Genomic DNA, 18,422 nt, shown 5'->3' with positions numbered 1-18,422 from the left:
CCTTCAGCTACATATACTCAGATTTACACTCTACGGTGTTGGTTTTATCGTTTCATGGTTCTGTTTTCTCTTCCTTTCTGTTTTCTCTTCCTTCGGTGCTTTCTTTTTCATACGTTGTTGGTTCAGATCTTTGCCCTATCTCATTGCATTTGGGTCTTGCGTTAGTATGGATCATGAGGCCTTTTGTGTAGAAACTATCCCACGTTTCTTTTAGTTAGCAGCAAACCCATTCCATTTGTAAAAAGCTTCATGAACGAATTTGGTTTTGCAAAGTTGTTTCTCCAACCTAGATTTTCTTTCTTTTGTGTGTCTAATATTGCATCCGGATGATGGGTTTGGGGTTTTCTGTAAGTTTTATCTAATGAATCTGTGGGACGTTGATGCTTATGGTTGTTTTTCATGCGTTTGAGCAAACAACTCAGAAAATGGCATGAGGTTTCGGGAAAATCTGTTCTGATGCTTCCTTGATCGCTGTTCTATCTTTTTTGTTGTTCGTGTGACTTTGATGTTGAGTTTCAATGTTAAATGGAGTAAGTGTCCAGTTTTTGTTGTTTGTTTGGAGTGTGATCCATCTGACCTACACGTTTGCTAATGAAATAAAAATGGATGGAAAGCCTGTTGAATGAATCTGGTTTGTTGTCATGGTTGGACCTTAGTATGTTTTCTCGAAGTGTTGAGTTAGAGGTCAGTAGATGTTCATATTAGTTTGCACTACTGCTGAACTTTGGTTGGGGTTGGGATGGTTTTTCTTGTTGAAGTCTTAGGCTGTAATTCATTGCATTCAAATTAGTGAAAGAGGGTTGAAGTAGTAGCTGCACTTTAAGTCAGTCGAGGTCTTCTGTGTTTTGTTTTGCAAAGAAGATTGCATTTCTGGGATTGAATTTTTTTACTTGTTTGTCTCTAGCACTCAAATCTATCCACAAAAGCCTTGGTTGGTTAATTGGGTTCACAAGCTCTCTCAACATACAACCCAAAACATAAACCAACAAAGCAAACTCATAATATGGACACAGGCGAGTGGGAGATATCTGCACTTACCTCTATCTTTTGAAAGGTTGCTAATGAGTTCTTGAACCCCTTCTTTGCCTAAAGTATCTTTCAAGTACATCGCTGCAGCTGCCACCTCCTCCGGAGTAACTTTCCCATCATGATCTCTACAAAAGTGCAGCAGTAATCATAGACTTGTATAAATGGAGTATTGTTAATTAAACCAGAGCCCCAATTGTATTGAGTAGATGTCGCTCATTGTAGTTAAATGGCTAAGTTTATCTTATAAACAACTAAAACAACCTCAAGTTACATGCTTGTTACTCAATAGGTGCCTAGTCTCTCTAAAAGAATCTTCGATGAGAGAAGACGAGAATACACAAGGAAAGACCAAAAATCCAGAGAAAAAACAAAGGACACATCCAACAACGGATCAAAAATATTTGAAAAAAACTACCTCACTATCTCCACATCTTTAATTGATTTACAAATTTTATTCATACCAGTTTTCTTAAAGCTCAACTTTTAACAATATAAATGTTTGCCAAAGGCATTATGTTCCTAATATTTGTCAAAGTATTGATCTTGTGAGTAAGCAAATTGAATCACCATTATTAAGTTTTCTAATGAAGTCAGAAAACATAACCACCAGCCAGTTAACTGCATCTTTATATTAGTCTGTATGTAAGAATGGGAATTTTGAAACAAGGCACAACCAGCTACACAATAAGCAAAGTAAGTATAATCCACAAGGGACTTTAGTCACCTGTCAAGCACTCGCCAATGATCACCAATCTGTGCATCCACATCATCAATTTCTTTCTCAAGGTTCTGTAGCATGGCATCAACCTGTTTGTTGCAACAAAGTACATTTTCAGATGATTATAGATGGTAAGTTTCTATATGCTCTTGTTCTTGTTTTCTAACATTTTTTCTCTTTTCTGTTTTTCCTTTTCTTTCTTTTGACTTCTATTTTCGTTTTGCTTTTCTACTCCCCTCAGGGGAGGCCTGGTTTAGTTGTTTCAAGGAACATAAAAGTTTTACCCTGTCAATTAGTGCAGATGAAACCTCGTCTGTATCAGCTTCATTAGCATCTTCAGTTTCAACACGAGCAGCTCTATATGCCTTCATTGCCTCTACTTCAGCCTCTGTGCCTTCTTTATCTACCATGCTGTTGTAAAGTTCGATCTGGCAAGATGAAGAAACTCTACTCTGAGAAAGTTAAATCTTTTTTTATGCTTTATGAGATCAGTTTATATTCTTGTCACCAGAAACTCAGGCCAGAATATTTCCCCAAACAAGCATTCAATTAACTACAGTAGTATCATGCCAACAAGTCTAAGACAACCTAGAACCATAACAAGATATAAAATTGTAACAACAAAACGTACCTATCTTCTAAGCTCTTATCCATTATGTAAAGGTTAAACAAAATATACAAAACACTTCAACAGCAATGAACATAGCATGTTCAAAATTCAGGCAGTAAGGCTCAGTTATCCAAATACAGAGTCCAACAAAGGCTAGAACTATTGACTAATAAGGATTTCGATACGACACAAATAAAAGAACAAACACAAAAGACCCAAAACAAGATACAGAATTTACAAGTTCATTTGCTTTAATGAGCTAAACCTATTCACTTTTTCATTGCTATCTTAGCAAATTTAACATCCATAGAATCCATGGCACAAGCAGCAACTGTAACAGAGTAACAATCAGCAAAAGCATAAAAGCTAGTTTCCCACTGAGATATTTGAAGGTCAAAGAATCAGACTGTCCCAAAAGCATGAACAAAAATGTCAACTTTTCAGAAACCCGTGTCTCCATAGGAAGTCATCAACAAAGCAGTTAAAGGAATGGTAAAGAAATTGATTGCTCATTCAGAAAACAAAAATTCTCTCTCTGTTTTTTTTTCCCTTTACCAAAATTTAGGAGGTAAACTGCTTTAACCATACCTCTTTATTGACAAGCCTCAGAAATGCTTCACGCTCTCTGCTCACAGACTGAAGAATACAACACAAAGGAATTAACTAGAACCAATTTTTCATGAAAATATCGGATGTCAAACAGAACAAATTTATGAGCCATTCTTACAGAAGCAGAAGCCAAAACAGCCAATGCACGACTAATTTCGCAAAGCTGGTCTCGCTTGTCTAATGCTCTTGCTCTAGCTCGTTCTTGTGCTTCCCTAGCTGTTGGAATAGTCATCTCTTTCAAAGCCACATCCTCTCGACTACCAACACTTTCCTTCTTTCTGGCTAGCTCTTCTTCCTCTTTTTCTTCCTCCTCCTGCAGTTAATTGCAATACAGCCATCAAATCAAAGCTGAATTTATGAGGCTAAAAAGCTTTCCAGCCGATTTCAAGAAACATAGGACTGAGAAAAAGAAATAAGATTTAGAAAATTTACCTTGATGAGCTCCTCTTCCATCTCCAGGAACTCTAGTTTTCTTCTCCTCTCAGAAACGGAGTCTTCTGTGCCCACAGTATCCACAACTTCATCAGGGAGTGAAGACAATGTAGCCCGTACTGCTTCCTCAGGCTTCACCTTCCCAGAAACAGTAAAAGCTCTATTTACAACATATAAACAATTAGATCAGCAATAGCCAATACAGGAGTTGAAACTGAACAACAATGTTGTTTGTGTACCTTGAAAGGATCATAAGTGAAGATGGCACAGAGTGATTGAGTGACAAATCTAACCAGTCACGAAGCTGCAAGGATATGCCAAAGTAATTTTTTTTAATTCCCAGTATGACAATTCAGTAGAAAATCTAGAACAAAGAAGTGACAAAAACTAGCCTCAATCAAGGCGTCCTCTTCTGAAAGTCAAACGTTTTTGTGCATATAAGAAGATATGGTGAATGCATGCTTGCATGTATGCATGTGTAAAGTTTGAGTTTTTCCCATTCTCTTTTCAATCCACTAGTGGGGAAAGGAAAAGGATGGGGGCACTTTCCGCTTTATATGACAAGTTAGAGCCACATGAATGCGAAGAAAGTTAAAACAACAAAATTTTGCAATTGTAAAATTTTCAGGATGCAGTCTGATATTTAAAGGGCTTATGCTGAACAACCTTGGAAAAAAATAAGGACCGACTTCATTTGGTGGAATTCAACAAGAAGTGCCAGATTAAGAAGACTCATTATACAGAAATGACTTGTGCTTTAAAGTAAGAGTGCAGACCCCTCCTGTATGACTTTTCCATTTACATACAAGAACAATGTGTTGTATGTTTCTTGGGTTAGGATAAAATTTATACTTTCGTGAACTCCACCATGAACTCCATCATGCACAACATTCATGTAAATTCTGTACCATGAAAGATTACCAAAGCTACTCATCTCCTTGGGCATTAAAATTAGTACATAACTCCTATGTGAATCACCAGTTTAAATAACCCACGAATCAAATACTGGGAGATCTACATCCAAATATGGTGCCGAAAGAATGTGGTCTAAATGATCAAAATCCAAATATGAAGTACTAACTTTGTTGACCTCATGAAAGGTCAATCCACCAATGTTGATTGAGATCAATTTTCAGAGGGAGGGAAAAAAAAGAAGTGGAAACAGCCTCAGACAGGTTAAAGTAGAGAATACCTGTTGGCGCATTTCCTCCACTGAAAGCAGTCCTAGCATGCCACGCTCTCTACAGTCTTCACGGAGTTCAGCCTCTGATAGAGACTCCACACCTTCCGCTTGAATCAATTTATCATCATTCTTTATGCTATTAATAATATGTATTAAATCTTCAGAAATGATAATACTGTGAACTCAATTAATCATACAGAGGAAAGTAAATTAACAGTTTCATGTGGATAAAGGTATGAAATTATGCAGAGGATTTGTGTGGACAACAAAACTTTTATCAGGAAATATTTAAGATCAAAGCAGCAACAAAATCTGAACAGTTCAACAAATTAAAAAGTCAACATAAGAAAACCAATTTTCCCAATTCAAACACCTAACAAAAAAAAGCAACTCCCCCACATCATTCCAAAGCCATTCTCTTACTAAATTTCTAAAGATATGTAGAAACATTTGATAAGATAGAATAGTAAACAGAGTTAGATCATCCACTTCACCTTTTCAGTCTCTTCCGAAGCATAAAACGCAGATAAGCATCTGTCCCAAAAGGACTGATTCCCATATACTTGCACATATTCACTAGCCGAGGTCTGATGCAGCAAAAAGTTAGAAGATTTAGGCATACAAATCAATCTCATTCACTTAACAAAATAAACATGACAAAGATGGTAAAGAAAACCAAAAAGCAACCAAAGCCACTTCAACCTGCTTATATTGTCTAACGTGAGTTCATCATTGAACAACTTCGCAAAACCCAAGATTTCCTCATTAGAGACACCAGCTCCTGTTCTGACCTGCATTTTCATTTCATGTGGATATAAAACAAAGCAGTCTTGAGGAATTATGTAACTATACAAACAGCATTAATTGTTTCTGACCCTGTTTAGAAATTCATCAAGATCTACTGCTGTCTTTCTTGTTTCTCCACTACGTGAGTTCTGAACTTCCTTCGCCATTTCTTTGGCAGTATCCTGAAGAAATTTTGCATATTCTATTCTCGCATTGAGCCTTCTTACCAATTTTTCCTACAAAACAACGTGTAATTAACACAGTAACAATGTTAACCTCATACAATTCTTTTAACCACATACATATGTTCTTCTAGAAAGAGCAAAATGCATGGATATCAGGAAAATAAGTGCGCTTGCACTTGTAGTTCAAACAAAAACAGAGGCCAGAGTGTACATGCCTATCCTAATTCTACAGACACTTTTGGAAATTAATTTATGAAGTGGTATCTATCAGGAATGATTTTTATCCACCCCAGAAGGCTTCTTACACTTTCTTAGAATGTCTTTTTAGGCCAGAAAGCTTCTTACAAGTGGCTAATTCCAATGAAAATAATACAAGCAAATTTTCTAAAACAGATATTCACCAGCAAGGGGTGATTTTACCAAGAAAACATGTCAAGAATTATCATCAGTTCTGAAGCTTATATTGAATTCGCTAGACTCCTGTTTGGTGGAGTATCTTCAACATCTCCCCAAGATCATGACCATCATGGAACTTTCATGAGGAGAAGGAAATAGGGAAAAGGAAAAAGGGCCTCCTACAGGTAAAGGACATTAAACTTTTAGCATTCACCAGAAAAAACTCTTACCTCTTCTTTCATCTTGTCTTGAAATGTTGATGGTAACATATTTGGGAATAGCTTCAGGAATACAGGTAGCAAGAATTCCATGAATGGCACAATAATAAAAACAGCAAAAGGAACAAGTCTAAAAATATCAGCAGTGGTCCGTGTAAGTTGCTGCCTCTCCCTCCTAGAGAGATTCTTCCCACCTGCAAGTTTCAACAACAATCTTGAACTGATCCTCACATCAGCCCAAAGGAGCTTAGTGCCCAACCAGTAATGCTGCAGTGTTGATTTGAACTCATTTTTCCAGTGAACAAGTTTCTGAGCCCAGTCCTCCCTGAAGAAAAGATAAATCGGGGAATAAGATAAACATACAAATGAAAAGAGAAACATTGTTTGATCAGTATTATTTTCATCCAAATAAACAGACAAGCAGATAGGTAACTCCTCAACCTGCTCATTGAAGCCACAGCTCTCAAAGCCGGGCCAATTCCCAAAAGTGTGGCCCAAACTCTTTGTAGAACAGACTTAGCAACTTTCTGAGATTCATGCAACCGCTTTGATTTCGCTTTAGCCTTTGCCGTACTCAAACCAACTACAGCTTCATCGCATTCCTCTGGTGAAGCTTCTTTTCTCTTTTTTGAAACCCTTTCCTCATCCTCTTCATCATCACTACCCAAATTAGGTTGCTTTGCAGTAGCTGTAGAAGCATAACGTATTGAATGTGACATCAACCTCACTCCCGTAGGAGAAATAAGCTCCAAATTTCTATTTCCATAACCAGACAGCAAGATTCCATTACTTCTATGCCAAAGCTTCCCTGATGCTGTGAATTTTAATAATTCCTCATTACTGACTTTAACTTCATTATGATCCCTTGAACAATCTGAAAACTGAGAACAACTACTTGCTAGAGAGCTAAAACCACAAGACTCCAAAGTAGGAGTAGATTGGCTGTGACCCAAGTGTTGAAAACTTAGAATAGATCGAGCCGAAACATTCAAATAGTCAGAGAAAATCTTCTGCCGCCTCAATATTGCTCTAGAAGCCATTTTCAAGTCTCTGACTCTACAAAACGATCAATTTGGATCACATCTCCCAGAAGCACCTGATCAAACCAATGAAAATCAGTATCAGTACCATTCATATTCATGGCATAAGCAAGAAAATCAGCACAAAAGAGTAACTAATAAGCACACACAAATGAAAATGAATGCATTTCCTTCTTGATTGTACTTACATTGTTCATCAAAATCAAATATGACTTATATATCATGCAGACAAACAGATACATGCAATGTATACACTCCCTGTGATGGGCCTTACCAAAAAAAAAAAACGAAATATAGCATATACAGTGCATTTGTATGTTCAACAAAAACTAGCATTAGATTCCATATCTAAAATTCGAGCTTCATTCCAGACAGGATAAATAGATAGAAATATAGAATGGGACCTGTTCTTACCCAAAATTGACAAATTTTCCAAAACTTTATTCACCTAACATAAACAACAAAATTAAGCAAAAGATCATTTTAAAATTCATAAAATTACATGGCCGTGCACACAAACAACAAATAAATCACACAGTAATTCTCAAAAATCATACACGCCTTGAGCATTTTGAGAAACAAAACTCGTGAAATTTTTCCTCAAAATCAAACCTACTAGTAAAACTTAACTAATTCACCGCAGCATAACAGCACCAAATTAGAAACTACAAATAATCACATATTTGTACCAAAACTTTTCACATATCAAACATGCTTCATTTTCCCCACAGAATTTAAAAAAAAAAAAAAAAAAACTTTTATCAAGTAACCAAAAAAAAAAAAGGAAAAACATATGAAGAGAGAGACAAAAAGTCACAGAGGAAAAGCGAAATTTCTGACAAATAAAACGAAATTGTCGCCCAAGAAATGCGAAATAATTATCGCAACTGAACCAAAATCACTCCGAACAACAAAATTTTACCTTCAAAAAACAATCAATCAAAATTTAAGAAAAAAACACTAAAATATCGACGTAATACGAAAAGACATTTTCTTCACTTACAGTACCTTGCGCTTCCCAAATAGAACCAGCTGAAAGAAAACGCGAAATAATCACAAAAAAAAAATCCAAAAACTACAACAAAAAAAAGGTCCGCAAAAATGTAAAGCAATTCTGGAAATTAAACAAAATCAGAAAACAACAAAATTCAGAAAAACAAAAAAAAAAACCGCAAATACTACAGAAACAACTCCGATCGTGATATAATTTTTCACATAACAAACATTAATCGGATAAAACAAAAAAAAAGGGAAAGTTGACTCCAATACTGAAGAAAATGTCAACCACAGGGAGGAATTCAACCTACAGTACCTTGCGCTTAAGGAATTGTACCGAGCTTTCAGCAGAAATTTTTCTCGTTAGAATGCGAAGAATTTTTGGTAGAAATGCAGGTTTTGTTCTGGTATTTATTTGGTGCCTGTGTGTGGAAGTGTGTAAAACTTGGAGAAGGGGTTTGAGGTTTTTGGGAGCTGTTTGAGGTTTTTGAGTACCGGTTATTAGTATTAATAACTAGTACGAGGACGAAAAGGAAGAATAAAAAAAAGAAAGCTGAGTTTTTTGGAAAAAAGTGACCGAGTGGGGTCCGCAGATGGGAAATTATTAGGTGTGGTAATTGTATTGGTGTTTCGGTACACAGCTGTACTATTGACAGTTTGACACCGTTCGATTTAATCTAAATATTTGTCTGCTTTTTTTCTTTTTTATTGATAATGAAACTGAAATATTTGTCTCCTTTAAGATTGGAGACATTTTGCTTTCTCTTGGATTTGGGCCTTTAAGGGCGAGTGGACTATTGAGCCCAATTACCAATGAAATTTCAGTTTGGACTACACAAATTGGAATCTTCTTCCCCTTTTTTTTCTATTATTTGGCAGGAATATATAGACGAAAAAAGAACAAATTTAATAGAAAGTTCGGAAGTTTACTAATCAAATGTTGCATACATGCAAGGAGATTTTTTTTTTTTACTTCCTAATTCTTTGAGTTCTTGATATCTAGCTATGAAGGTTAAAAAAGAGAAGGTTTTAGTTTTTCTCATGCGTAATTTTTTTTTTTTGCTAAATCAAAAGAAATAAAATAGGTAATTTCTCGAAAAATATTGAGCAGTCAAACGTGTAAAATACAGTTGAAATTTTTCTCAAAAAAAAAAAAAAAGAAATTTCAAGTGTTTTACTCGCGAAAATTTTGTCTAGTCAATTCATTTTTCTCCATTTTTGTCAACTGTTTCTTGAAAATTCTTGTACATAGAAAGGGAAGTAAATCACAAGTTTATTTGACAGCAAACGACAAATGGGATTTTTGAGAAACAATTTCCTTTTATTAAACTCAAAATCTCTACTAATTCCAAGACTTATTTGACACAAATGGCACCATCATTTTGCAATTTAACATTTTGGCAGTGCAGAAAATGTTCCACTCAGCACATTTCAACCTGCTCAGAACATCTTCCAATTGCATACAAAATTTTACCATTGTCAATTTACCACGTTAGCTGCTCACTGATTGAAGATAAAACAAGAAAAGAATAATACATGAGAGTTAACAGAGTTCAACTCGTTAAACATTACATGATTTTACAGCTCCTCCTTCAGTTTGAAGATACAAAAAAGCAATTTAGTGGTTACCAGAAAGAACTACTGAACAATAGTAGACTCGGATGTTGTTCTAGTTTCTTGTTAAATGAAGAAAGAAGAAGAAGAAAAAGAAACCTTATTACATTTTCTTCTCTTCTTCTTTATTAGGTACAAACTTATTACATTTTCATTCACTACAACCGTTTCTACAACTCACTTCTCTGTATTTCATCTCTTGAGATGTAGCAGTATGTTATCACCTTATTTAACCCAACTGTTGCTGCCAAATTTTACCATCATTTACGGCCGAGCGCCAGCCAAGTTATGCTCTGAAGATACTTGGATTTGCAGGCAATAAAGCTGCTGCTTTCCTCAGGTTTGCTTAAATCCTGCAAGCAGAACGTCGAAAAACAAAAGAGGTAAAAACTAAAAATAAAAAGCATGCATTCATTATAGTCAAATATCTGGAATCTCCACACATGTTCTAAGCAAGCACTTGATTTAATATGCTTGACACCAAGAAATCTCCAGTTTAATGCACATGCAACTCTTTTGACCTCTTCACTCTTCAACTCTTTTGCTTATCAGTGCTATTCAGCAAAGCATGAATAGGGGCAAGTAGACTAGTACATGTTTCTTACAGCTTTGAAGGCCCAAAACCATAAAAGGGGAAGGTAACGACAAGGCGGATGAAATGTCCTCAAAATTCATTTTACGAATTCAACATAATTACACAATACATGCTGTGTTACTAATTACGGTAAATTTCCAGAAGCAGATATATAAAGCTAAGAGCAGCCCACAATTTCTCCTTTCATTTTTTCATTTTTTGAGCAGGGCTGTTTGGGATGGAAAAAACAATTAGCAGTAAAACCATACCAAGGAAGCTTAAACGTGTCCTTCCACCATCCATTTTTTGAGCAGTTGGCAACAATTCTATCCATGCACGCAATGACCTCTGAGAAAGTTGGTCTCATCACAGATTCTGGACTCCAACATTTTTCAATCAACCTTAAAAAAAAAAAAAGAATATGTGGATCTTCGTAAGCAGTTTAACAGATTCCCTACATCCACTCCTCAACCATAAGTGATAATGCAATTCAGGTTGCAAAAAGATATACAAGAATATCAAAGTTGTAGCTAACACCTCATTCTTCTATTATAGCACAAAGGCACAGACTGCTAAACTTTTTTTTTTTAATCATCTTATTGATCATGAAAAGATCATTACAGCGGTAAACAGTACCTATAATACCAGCTTATTGACAATTACCACATATTCTATAATGCCAATTCAAGATGTTCATTATACAAATACATAATTAAGACTCACTCTCTTAGCTCTGAAGGATAATTTCTTTTTGTCTTGAAAGTTGGTCTCTTTCCTTCTAAACACATCATTTTAGCCACCTCTTCAGCAGGCTTAGGATGAAAAGGTGGCACTCCCTCCAACATCTGTCATGAATTCAGAAACAGAAACAAACCAATTACAAATTATTAATCATTTCTAAAGGAAATGTCAATCTAAAAGCCAGACTTTCAATAAATGTCAAAGTTAAATGGCAGAAACTTATAGGAGGAAGAGAAGGGATGAAACAGAACGCAATGAAGACTTGACGCTCCAAAATCATATTTGCACTTGGGACAATCCATCAAAAGATGCACAGAATCAGAGCACACATGAAAAATATCTATAACACTGTAAACTTTTCAGGTGTCAGAATTTTTTTTTTTTAAAAAAAACTCTTCTTATGTCAAGATCTGTTATGTAATAGTATCTGCAATATTGTGAAAATGGTTGCTGCAGATGTGAGATAAGCAATGGAGGTCAGTGCTAGCATGTAGTTAAATACCATATAATCTCAAATGGGTAAAGTGTGAAGGAATCTTTAAGGCACAGCACCCCCCCCCCCCCCGGGCCAAAAAAAAAAGAAAGAAAAAAACTTTTTAAGAATAAAAGAAGGAATCAGAACTTGAGATAGAAGAGGTCATTCATGAAGACATGAAAAGCTCATGCACCATAACAATGAAGTAAAAAGGTTCTTGAGTGACTTCGGAGTGCATATGACTCAGGGGCAAATACATGGTACCAACACCAAGCCTGCCATCCCATGAAGAGTCATTTGGGGGAAGATGCTTCCAAAGAACCAACTGTTTCGTGTGACAAGTGGTTCACAGAATGCTATCAGATATTATGTTTCAGTGAAGCAGAAATAGTGGTTGATGTGGGATGGTAAATGTGGTGAAGACGTCCATCTTTTAGCCTGTGGATCGTTGTCCCTACTTTCCACAAGGAGAGACCATTAAAAAACATACTTAGAAGCTAATCATTTGGCAACGTCACTGTAACACATGGAACCTATTTGAAACTGCAAGTATAATTAGTAATTTAAGGACTATTTCTCAAATTAATTGTTCATCTCCCTGAAATAGTTTTGACTTTCTACGTTTAAAGATGTAGACTTACTCACAGACTATAAGGTCAGAGCAAGTTTCTAAATTGTGTGCCAATGGTGTCTCATCAATTGTATTTATGTTAATCTTCATCGAAAAGGAAAAGGAAGCATGGAAAGCTGTATTTAAGGTTCACAAAGCAAGGCCAAAACTGTCCAATTTTCAAATTAAAGCTTTAATGGAGTATGGGAATTTTAACAAGAAACAAGTAAACACCAAGTGAACGCATAAAGCAAAACAATAAATTTCAACAAGATATCTTACAAAGTTAAGAAGCATTCAGACCTCAAACTTTTAGATGAAGATTTTTTTAAAAAAATTAAATAAACAAAAAAGAAGAGAGAGAGAGAGAGAGAGAGAGAGAGAGTATACCTCATAAAGCATCACACCATAGGAGTAAACATCCACTGTTCTATCAAATATTTCATCCTTGTAAATCTCTGGCGCAGTATACAAACCTGCAATTAGAAAGGATAATTGTGATACTTAATTGAGAAAAAGGGCCTTTTTCCTCTAAGGCACATTTGGATATTAATTTCTCTCCGTGCAATCATGTTCCAGACGAAACAACTTCCCTATATAGTATGCTTATCTTGAAATAAATTTCCATTTGGACTCGTGCTTTACAGAGGGCATTGATATAACTAGTAGACTTTCTGAGAATTTACTTGCACGGTCAATGATCTCAGGATGCAGCAATTTTGCTCTGTCAGGTGAAATATTTGACAATCTGATCAAACCAAAACCTGCAACCTTCAACAGACCTCCACAATCCAGCAAAATATTTCTGGCACCTTACCAAAAGTTTCAAATATTAATACCAGTGTGCTTCTCAAAGAATTCAATCAGATAATAGGATCACACCCTAAAATTAACTAAAGCATTTAGTTGCCTTACTTTGGCTTTAAATCGCAATGAATTATCGGGTCTGGTTTACATTCATGAAGATAATTCATGCCCCTGCTAAGAAAACCAGAGCAAGATGTTACAGTACAAACTGGATATGGATCCAAATGTAAAGGCAACTATAACAGGACAGTAAATGAAATGCGAGGGAACTATTTTTCCTTTAAAGTTCAAAAGCAATTGTACATGATGCAAAGTTGCACTTGCCTGGCAATATCGAGAGCAAGTCTCAAAGCTTTGGATGGACTTAATCGCCCTTTTTTTTGAAGATAGCAACCTAAATCACCCTGTCAAAAGAATGGCTTATGATCAATGTCAATCTCATATCCATAGAAAGGAAATGTAACTGGCAACACAATTCACTCTAGTTTATAATTGTAATTTGGGAATGACAGCGTTGACATTTCAAATCTACTCCATATTCCAGCGCAGAGGAAAACAATTTTGTACACTGGTACAACCAAAATAAGTTGATGGAGATATGGTCTAATGGCTCAACCAAATTTCTGAAAAGAAAAATGCATGAGCCCCAACAACCGAATTTCTGAAAAGAAAATGCATGGCTCAACCAAATTTCTGAAAAGAAAAATGCATTAGACACATGTACTTACTTTGTGATACTCTAGAAGTATCATCATGGGTATTTCTTGTGTGACAGCCCCAACAAACTGAACAACATTGGGATGCCGAACCTTTTCTAACAACGTCAACTCATGTCTGAAAGCATTTCTGCAACATGAACATTTAAAGTTCAAAACTAGACCCATAGCCTCCAAGCAACTTAGAACATAAGCAAACAATTACAAACTGCAACTCCGAAATGGACTGAATAACCAAACAGCAGCACAGTAATATATCATGTCCAAGAGCAAAGGTGAAAAATACTAATAATCAAATAAAATTTGGAAAGGATAGATTAGTTCTTAGAACAGGAGCTGACTTCAAGGGAAAAAACACGTAAAGAAAAGTGAATACTTAGCAACACTTCCAACCAAAGCCAAGGAAGACTATGAACTCGCCAGTTATACAGAACTTGCCAAAGACTGAATTTCTAGCTCTTGAAAGAGCCAGTAATTAGCAAAGACCAACAACCAAAGATTTTTCCAATGGCATGTATAGGTTTGGGAAGAGTGATTGTATAGTTGGGATAGGTACATTAACAATTATAATTATGATGCAATTAGAGAGGCAAAGAATTTAGCCTAGCAGGTTATTTGCCATTATAAGTAGTGCAAGCACAACAAATCACGTCTTCTACGTCCAAAATAGGATAGGATATTAATTTGAAATACAACAATATCGGCTTAGGAGCAGAGAGGGCCAACAAAGAACTACAATGGGATCTGATACCATCATCAAGGGAAAAACAGGTTGCACCTGACCTGATAACTCAGACCTAACAGTTTTATCATCTCTAAAAGAGAATGAGTACCATGTTTATTTATTAAAGTCAACTGCTATCAAAAAAATACATTCCTACCAATTGTTTTGTCAGGCATTGAACAGAAAAAACTAAAATTTGAAAGATGGGTAGAATTTGAGGACATACATTATTTCAGGGTCTGAATGGCTATCCTTGTCAAGTATCTTAACTGAAACTTTTGTGCCATTCCATTTTGCTACTTGATATGATCCCTGTCCAAAGTTGTGAGTCACAATCAATTCACTGCAGCAAAAAGGGGCCAAAAAATTGTTTTGGCAACAAACTATAACGTGACCTAGTTTCTAACACAAGCAAAATTTTGAAAAGAATAGCTTGCAAGTAGAATAATCCAACAACATCTGTTAAACAAAAAATTAACACCAAAACTACCCTACACAGAATGGAAGTACATGCAAGTATGGATATTGCTACGCCATACCAATCTATAGATGAGAATTTGAAGTTTAACTTTTCCAAAAGGAGGTTTTAGCATATGAGGGGGAAAAATTACCTTGACACATACATAGCTGAAATAAGGATTAAGAAATCAAGAATCAGATTAAGAAAGAAATTGCAGAAGGCACTGACGAACTCAGTAACATGTGTGTTTGGATAGTAAATTATTTGAGATAATTTTGTGAAAAAATACTGTAGCACTTTTTTGATGCGATGTATGTGAGATAAAAAAGTGATTGAAAAATGTGTTGATGATGCAAGCAAGTCAGTTTGTGTAAATAAGGTGAAAATAATGTGTAATCCAAACAATTGTTTTTCTTTAAGCTTTGGAGAGAAGTTTGTTTTACAACCAAAGAAACTGGAATTTTGTCTTCTCTAAAACATCAAAAGTAATCCAGGCTAGATTTAATTGATAATAGCTGCCCTTTGACTGAAGAACTAGAGTATTGAGATCCTTCATTAGTTCAATAAACCAGATTAAGTAAATGTTTTAGCCAAGACTTTTAAGTAATTTGTCTTATTTGTTCTGTCAAGTTCATACATCTCACTTCCAGGCTTCCCAAAAATAAATCAAATTCCAAAATAGCTTTTAGAAATCATCTTGTTCTGGAACAATGGTTGTAAAAGGTAGCCTCTGTAGCATATTAGTGCGGTACAGTCATCACCAAAAAAAAAAAAAAAAAGGAGTTGATGCGAATGGGGACATTCGTATCAGGAGTGCAATACAGTGCTTACTCTCAAGAAAGCTTGAAAATATGGAGTTCTCACTCCTGAGCGATCCAAAACAATTCATACAGGATTACACTATCGTTCAGAGAATTATCAGCAAAGCCTATTCTACACCTAAGCACTTTGGTAATAAGATTCATCAAAACCATGACGACCATTTGAATTTCAACTAGTTACATTCAAGCTTCATAGCTTCAATTACCTCTTTCTGCAGATTCAACACTCACAGAACACTAAGAGATACTACGTAACTAGTGACCAACTCTTTTCCTTAAAGCTTTCACGAATGCATGCCTAATCCTCTCATTTGATTTTTCAACATATTTCTTAAAACCTCCATTAGTCATAAATTCAGAATTTTGAACCCAAAGAACCGTAAGAAACTGACTTTCTTTTGCTATCTCATATCAATTTTCAAGAACTTATGCAAGATGATATCAACCTCACCTACTTGAATAGCAAAAGCACTTCCAATAACCTTCTCCGAAGCTAATTCACTATGAGATTTAGTTTTTCTCCATGAAAGCCTCAGATAGATGCAGACACGACAGTGAGCATTTCTGGCTGTCTGACAGACCTCGTGATGCAAAACAAAGTAGTTGCTAAAAACCCACTACAAGGTAAAACAATTAATGCATACTTGAAATTTCTCACATTGAGCATTATGCCTCACAGGCAAAGAATGATTAGCAAATAGAAAAATGAAATGAAACTTGCCTTAGAGATACCATCACTTCTCCGGATTTGAATATCCATGGGATTGAGCTCATACTCTGGAACTTCCCGAGGATTAGAAACAGTCATTGGTGTCTTTCTGGTTTTCTAGGAATATGGTTCACTTATATCAGTAATCAATCAGAAAGGAAATTCTACGGAAAGAGATCTAATTTGCACTTACCGGAGCTTTGGCTCCACGGGCCTTCAAAACATTGTAAACTTCATTGTTCCCATAGTATTTGGCATCTGCTGCGGCCTGTCACCATGCAGAACTCTTACAAAATGACAAGCTGAATAATAGCAACAAAATAATTATTCATTCATCCATTCATTTGCTCCACAGAAAGGCCACTGCTTTTGCTTGTTATGCATCATATGCTTCTTCCTACCAACATTCAATTTCCTGTTTTACCAAGTTAACTGCATCAACTAGGACAATCTTAGCAGGGAAAATGTTTGCACAATCTGCACGTGTTGAACAAGCACAACATGCACCATTTACTTTTAAAAGTTACACTCTCAACCATTTATTCAACATGCCAACTCAAACCAACGACAAAATAGCCTCCATTTCTCAAATATTAGAAAAATCTTGGAATTCTTTGCCTAATTCACACAAACACTCACATTTGCTTGTACCAAAATCGTCACTTTACATTATTAACAACAACAATCAGGAAAATCAACAAATCAAAACATCAAGATTTATTCAAGAACAAAAATTCCCGCACAATAAAAAAAAAAAGAAAACAATGCACCATCCTAAAACAAAACAAAAGGAAGCATAGCACCAAACTATGGTAAATTATCTACCGTGCTGCCCCATCGATCACGGGCATCAATATTAGCCTTTCGACTCAACAAAAGCTTGACAACATCCGCATGTCCTTCGCAAGCAGCAATATGCAGAGCAGTCCTGCCATCCAAATCAATACTGTTAACATCAACCCCTTGATCCAACAAATCCTGCAGGCCCTCGACATCTCCTTTACAAGCCAAGAACAAAAGCTGCATTGTGGAGTCCAAATTCTCCGGCACAGACAAGCCGTCCTCGCTCGTCGGACTTCTCCTGATCGGATCAAGCGACGATTGGCGTCCGAAACTGAAGCGCAAATTATTCCGCCTGGGATCCATCGAATTCTGCCGCCGAAAACTGAATTTCCCGCTTCTTCTCAACGACCCAGTTGAGAATTGCCTCGATATTCCCCGCTTCAGCTGCGCTGCTAAATCCATTTCTGTAACTGATTGATCCTAAATTGAACTATTTACTCATTTAGTTTATTTGGTTTTTGAGAAAGGCATAATGTCGTGGTTGGCTCAATGGATCGAGAGCTCCCCCGCTCCCGATTGCGAGCTGGGGGAATAGGGAAAGAGGAAGAAAAGGGAGAAATGGAGAAGAAAATGAAAGCCAGAGAAGAAAATGGAGAGGCTGAGGCTGATCGAAGAGGAATGAAGGAGGAGAAAAAGAGGAAAGGGGTGATAAAGGGTAGATTTGGTGGGGTGAGTTGGTATATCGCCTGGATCGACTTAGCGAAAAAGACGTTACTTTTACTGCCTTTTGGCTTTGCGGGGGAAGATCATTTTTGTAAGATTGTGTACAATTCTTTTTTTTTTTTTTTTTGAAAAAAAAATTATATGAAAGTAGTGCGCCTTCTTGCTATTTAGTGAAAATTGCATCAAACATCCTCAAATTTTGTGGTTTGACATTTTTTGTCCATCACTTGTGAAATTTTGTGGTTTGACACCTTGTCAGATGAAACGAGGGATGGGAAGCCGTCTCATTGCCTAAAAGCTTTCTAGTCCCTCGTCACCTTCACCTCCACCTTGTTCCTCACTTTGTCTCGTTATACCATGAGTGTTCCCGTCCTACCCTAATACTATTTTTATTTTTATATTTAACTATATATAAATTGATTAATCATTCTTTTTGAATATTTAACAAAAAATTGCCTTTGAG

At 36.1% G+C, this 18,422-nt stretch overlaps 2 protein-coding genes across 2 annotated transcripts; both read right to left on the bottom strand.

Moving 5' to 3' along the window:
* Positions 1-943: 943 nt before the first annotated feature.
* LOC140037755 (uncharacterized) lies at positions 944-8,717 on the bottom strand. Its single transcript, XM_072082803.1, has 14 exons — positions 8,519-8,717; positions 6,608-7,262; positions 6,179-6,491; positions 5,457-5,603; positions 5,284-5,372; positions 5,076-5,168; positions 4,591-4,717; positions 3,638-3,702; positions 3,399-3,558; positions 3,085-3,279; positions 2,946-2,993; positions 2,032-2,175; positions 1,754-1,836; positions 944-1,154 (listed from the first exon to the last, which is right to left on the bottom strand). Exons 2-14 carry the CDS (start codon positions 7,204-7,206, stop codon positions 959-961), a joined length of 2,259 nt encoding a protein of 752 aa, XP_071938904.1. The 5' UTR covers positions 7,207-7,262; positions 8,519-8,717; the 3' UTR covers positions 944-958.
* Positions 8,718-9,739: 1,022 nt separating this feature from the next.
* On the bottom strand, positions 9,740-18,010 carry LOC140037754 (integrin-linked protein kinase 1-like). The gene is made up of 12 exons (XM_072082801.1): positions 17,279-18,010; positions 16,647-16,721; positions 16,466-16,570; positions 14,690-14,775; positions 13,752-13,869; positions 13,348-13,427; positions 13,132-13,194; positions 12,903-13,021; positions 12,607-12,692; positions 11,114-11,235; positions 10,660-10,791; positions 9,740-10,169 (listed from the first exon to the last, which is right to left on the bottom strand). Exons 1-12 carry the CDS (start codon positions 17,696-17,698, stop codon positions 10,163-10,165), a joined length of 1,413 nt encoding a protein of 470 aa, XP_071938902.1. The 5' UTR covers positions 17,699-18,010; the 3' UTR covers positions 9,740-10,162.
* Between the last annotated feature and the right edge of the window lie 412 nt (positions 18,011-18,422).

This window comes from Coffea arabica, chromosome 3c (assembly GCF_036785885.1).
Source record: "Coffea arabica cultivar ET-39 chromosome 3c, Coffea Arabica ET-39 HiFi, whole genome shotgun sequence".
NCBI classification, from domain to species: domain Eukaryota; kingdom Viridiplantae; phylum Streptophyta; class Magnoliopsida; order Gentianales; family Rubiaceae; genus Coffea; species Coffea arabica.
The sequence above is the reverse complement of the archived record's forward strand: the minus strand, read 5'-3'. Positions and strand labels throughout refer to the sequence as shown.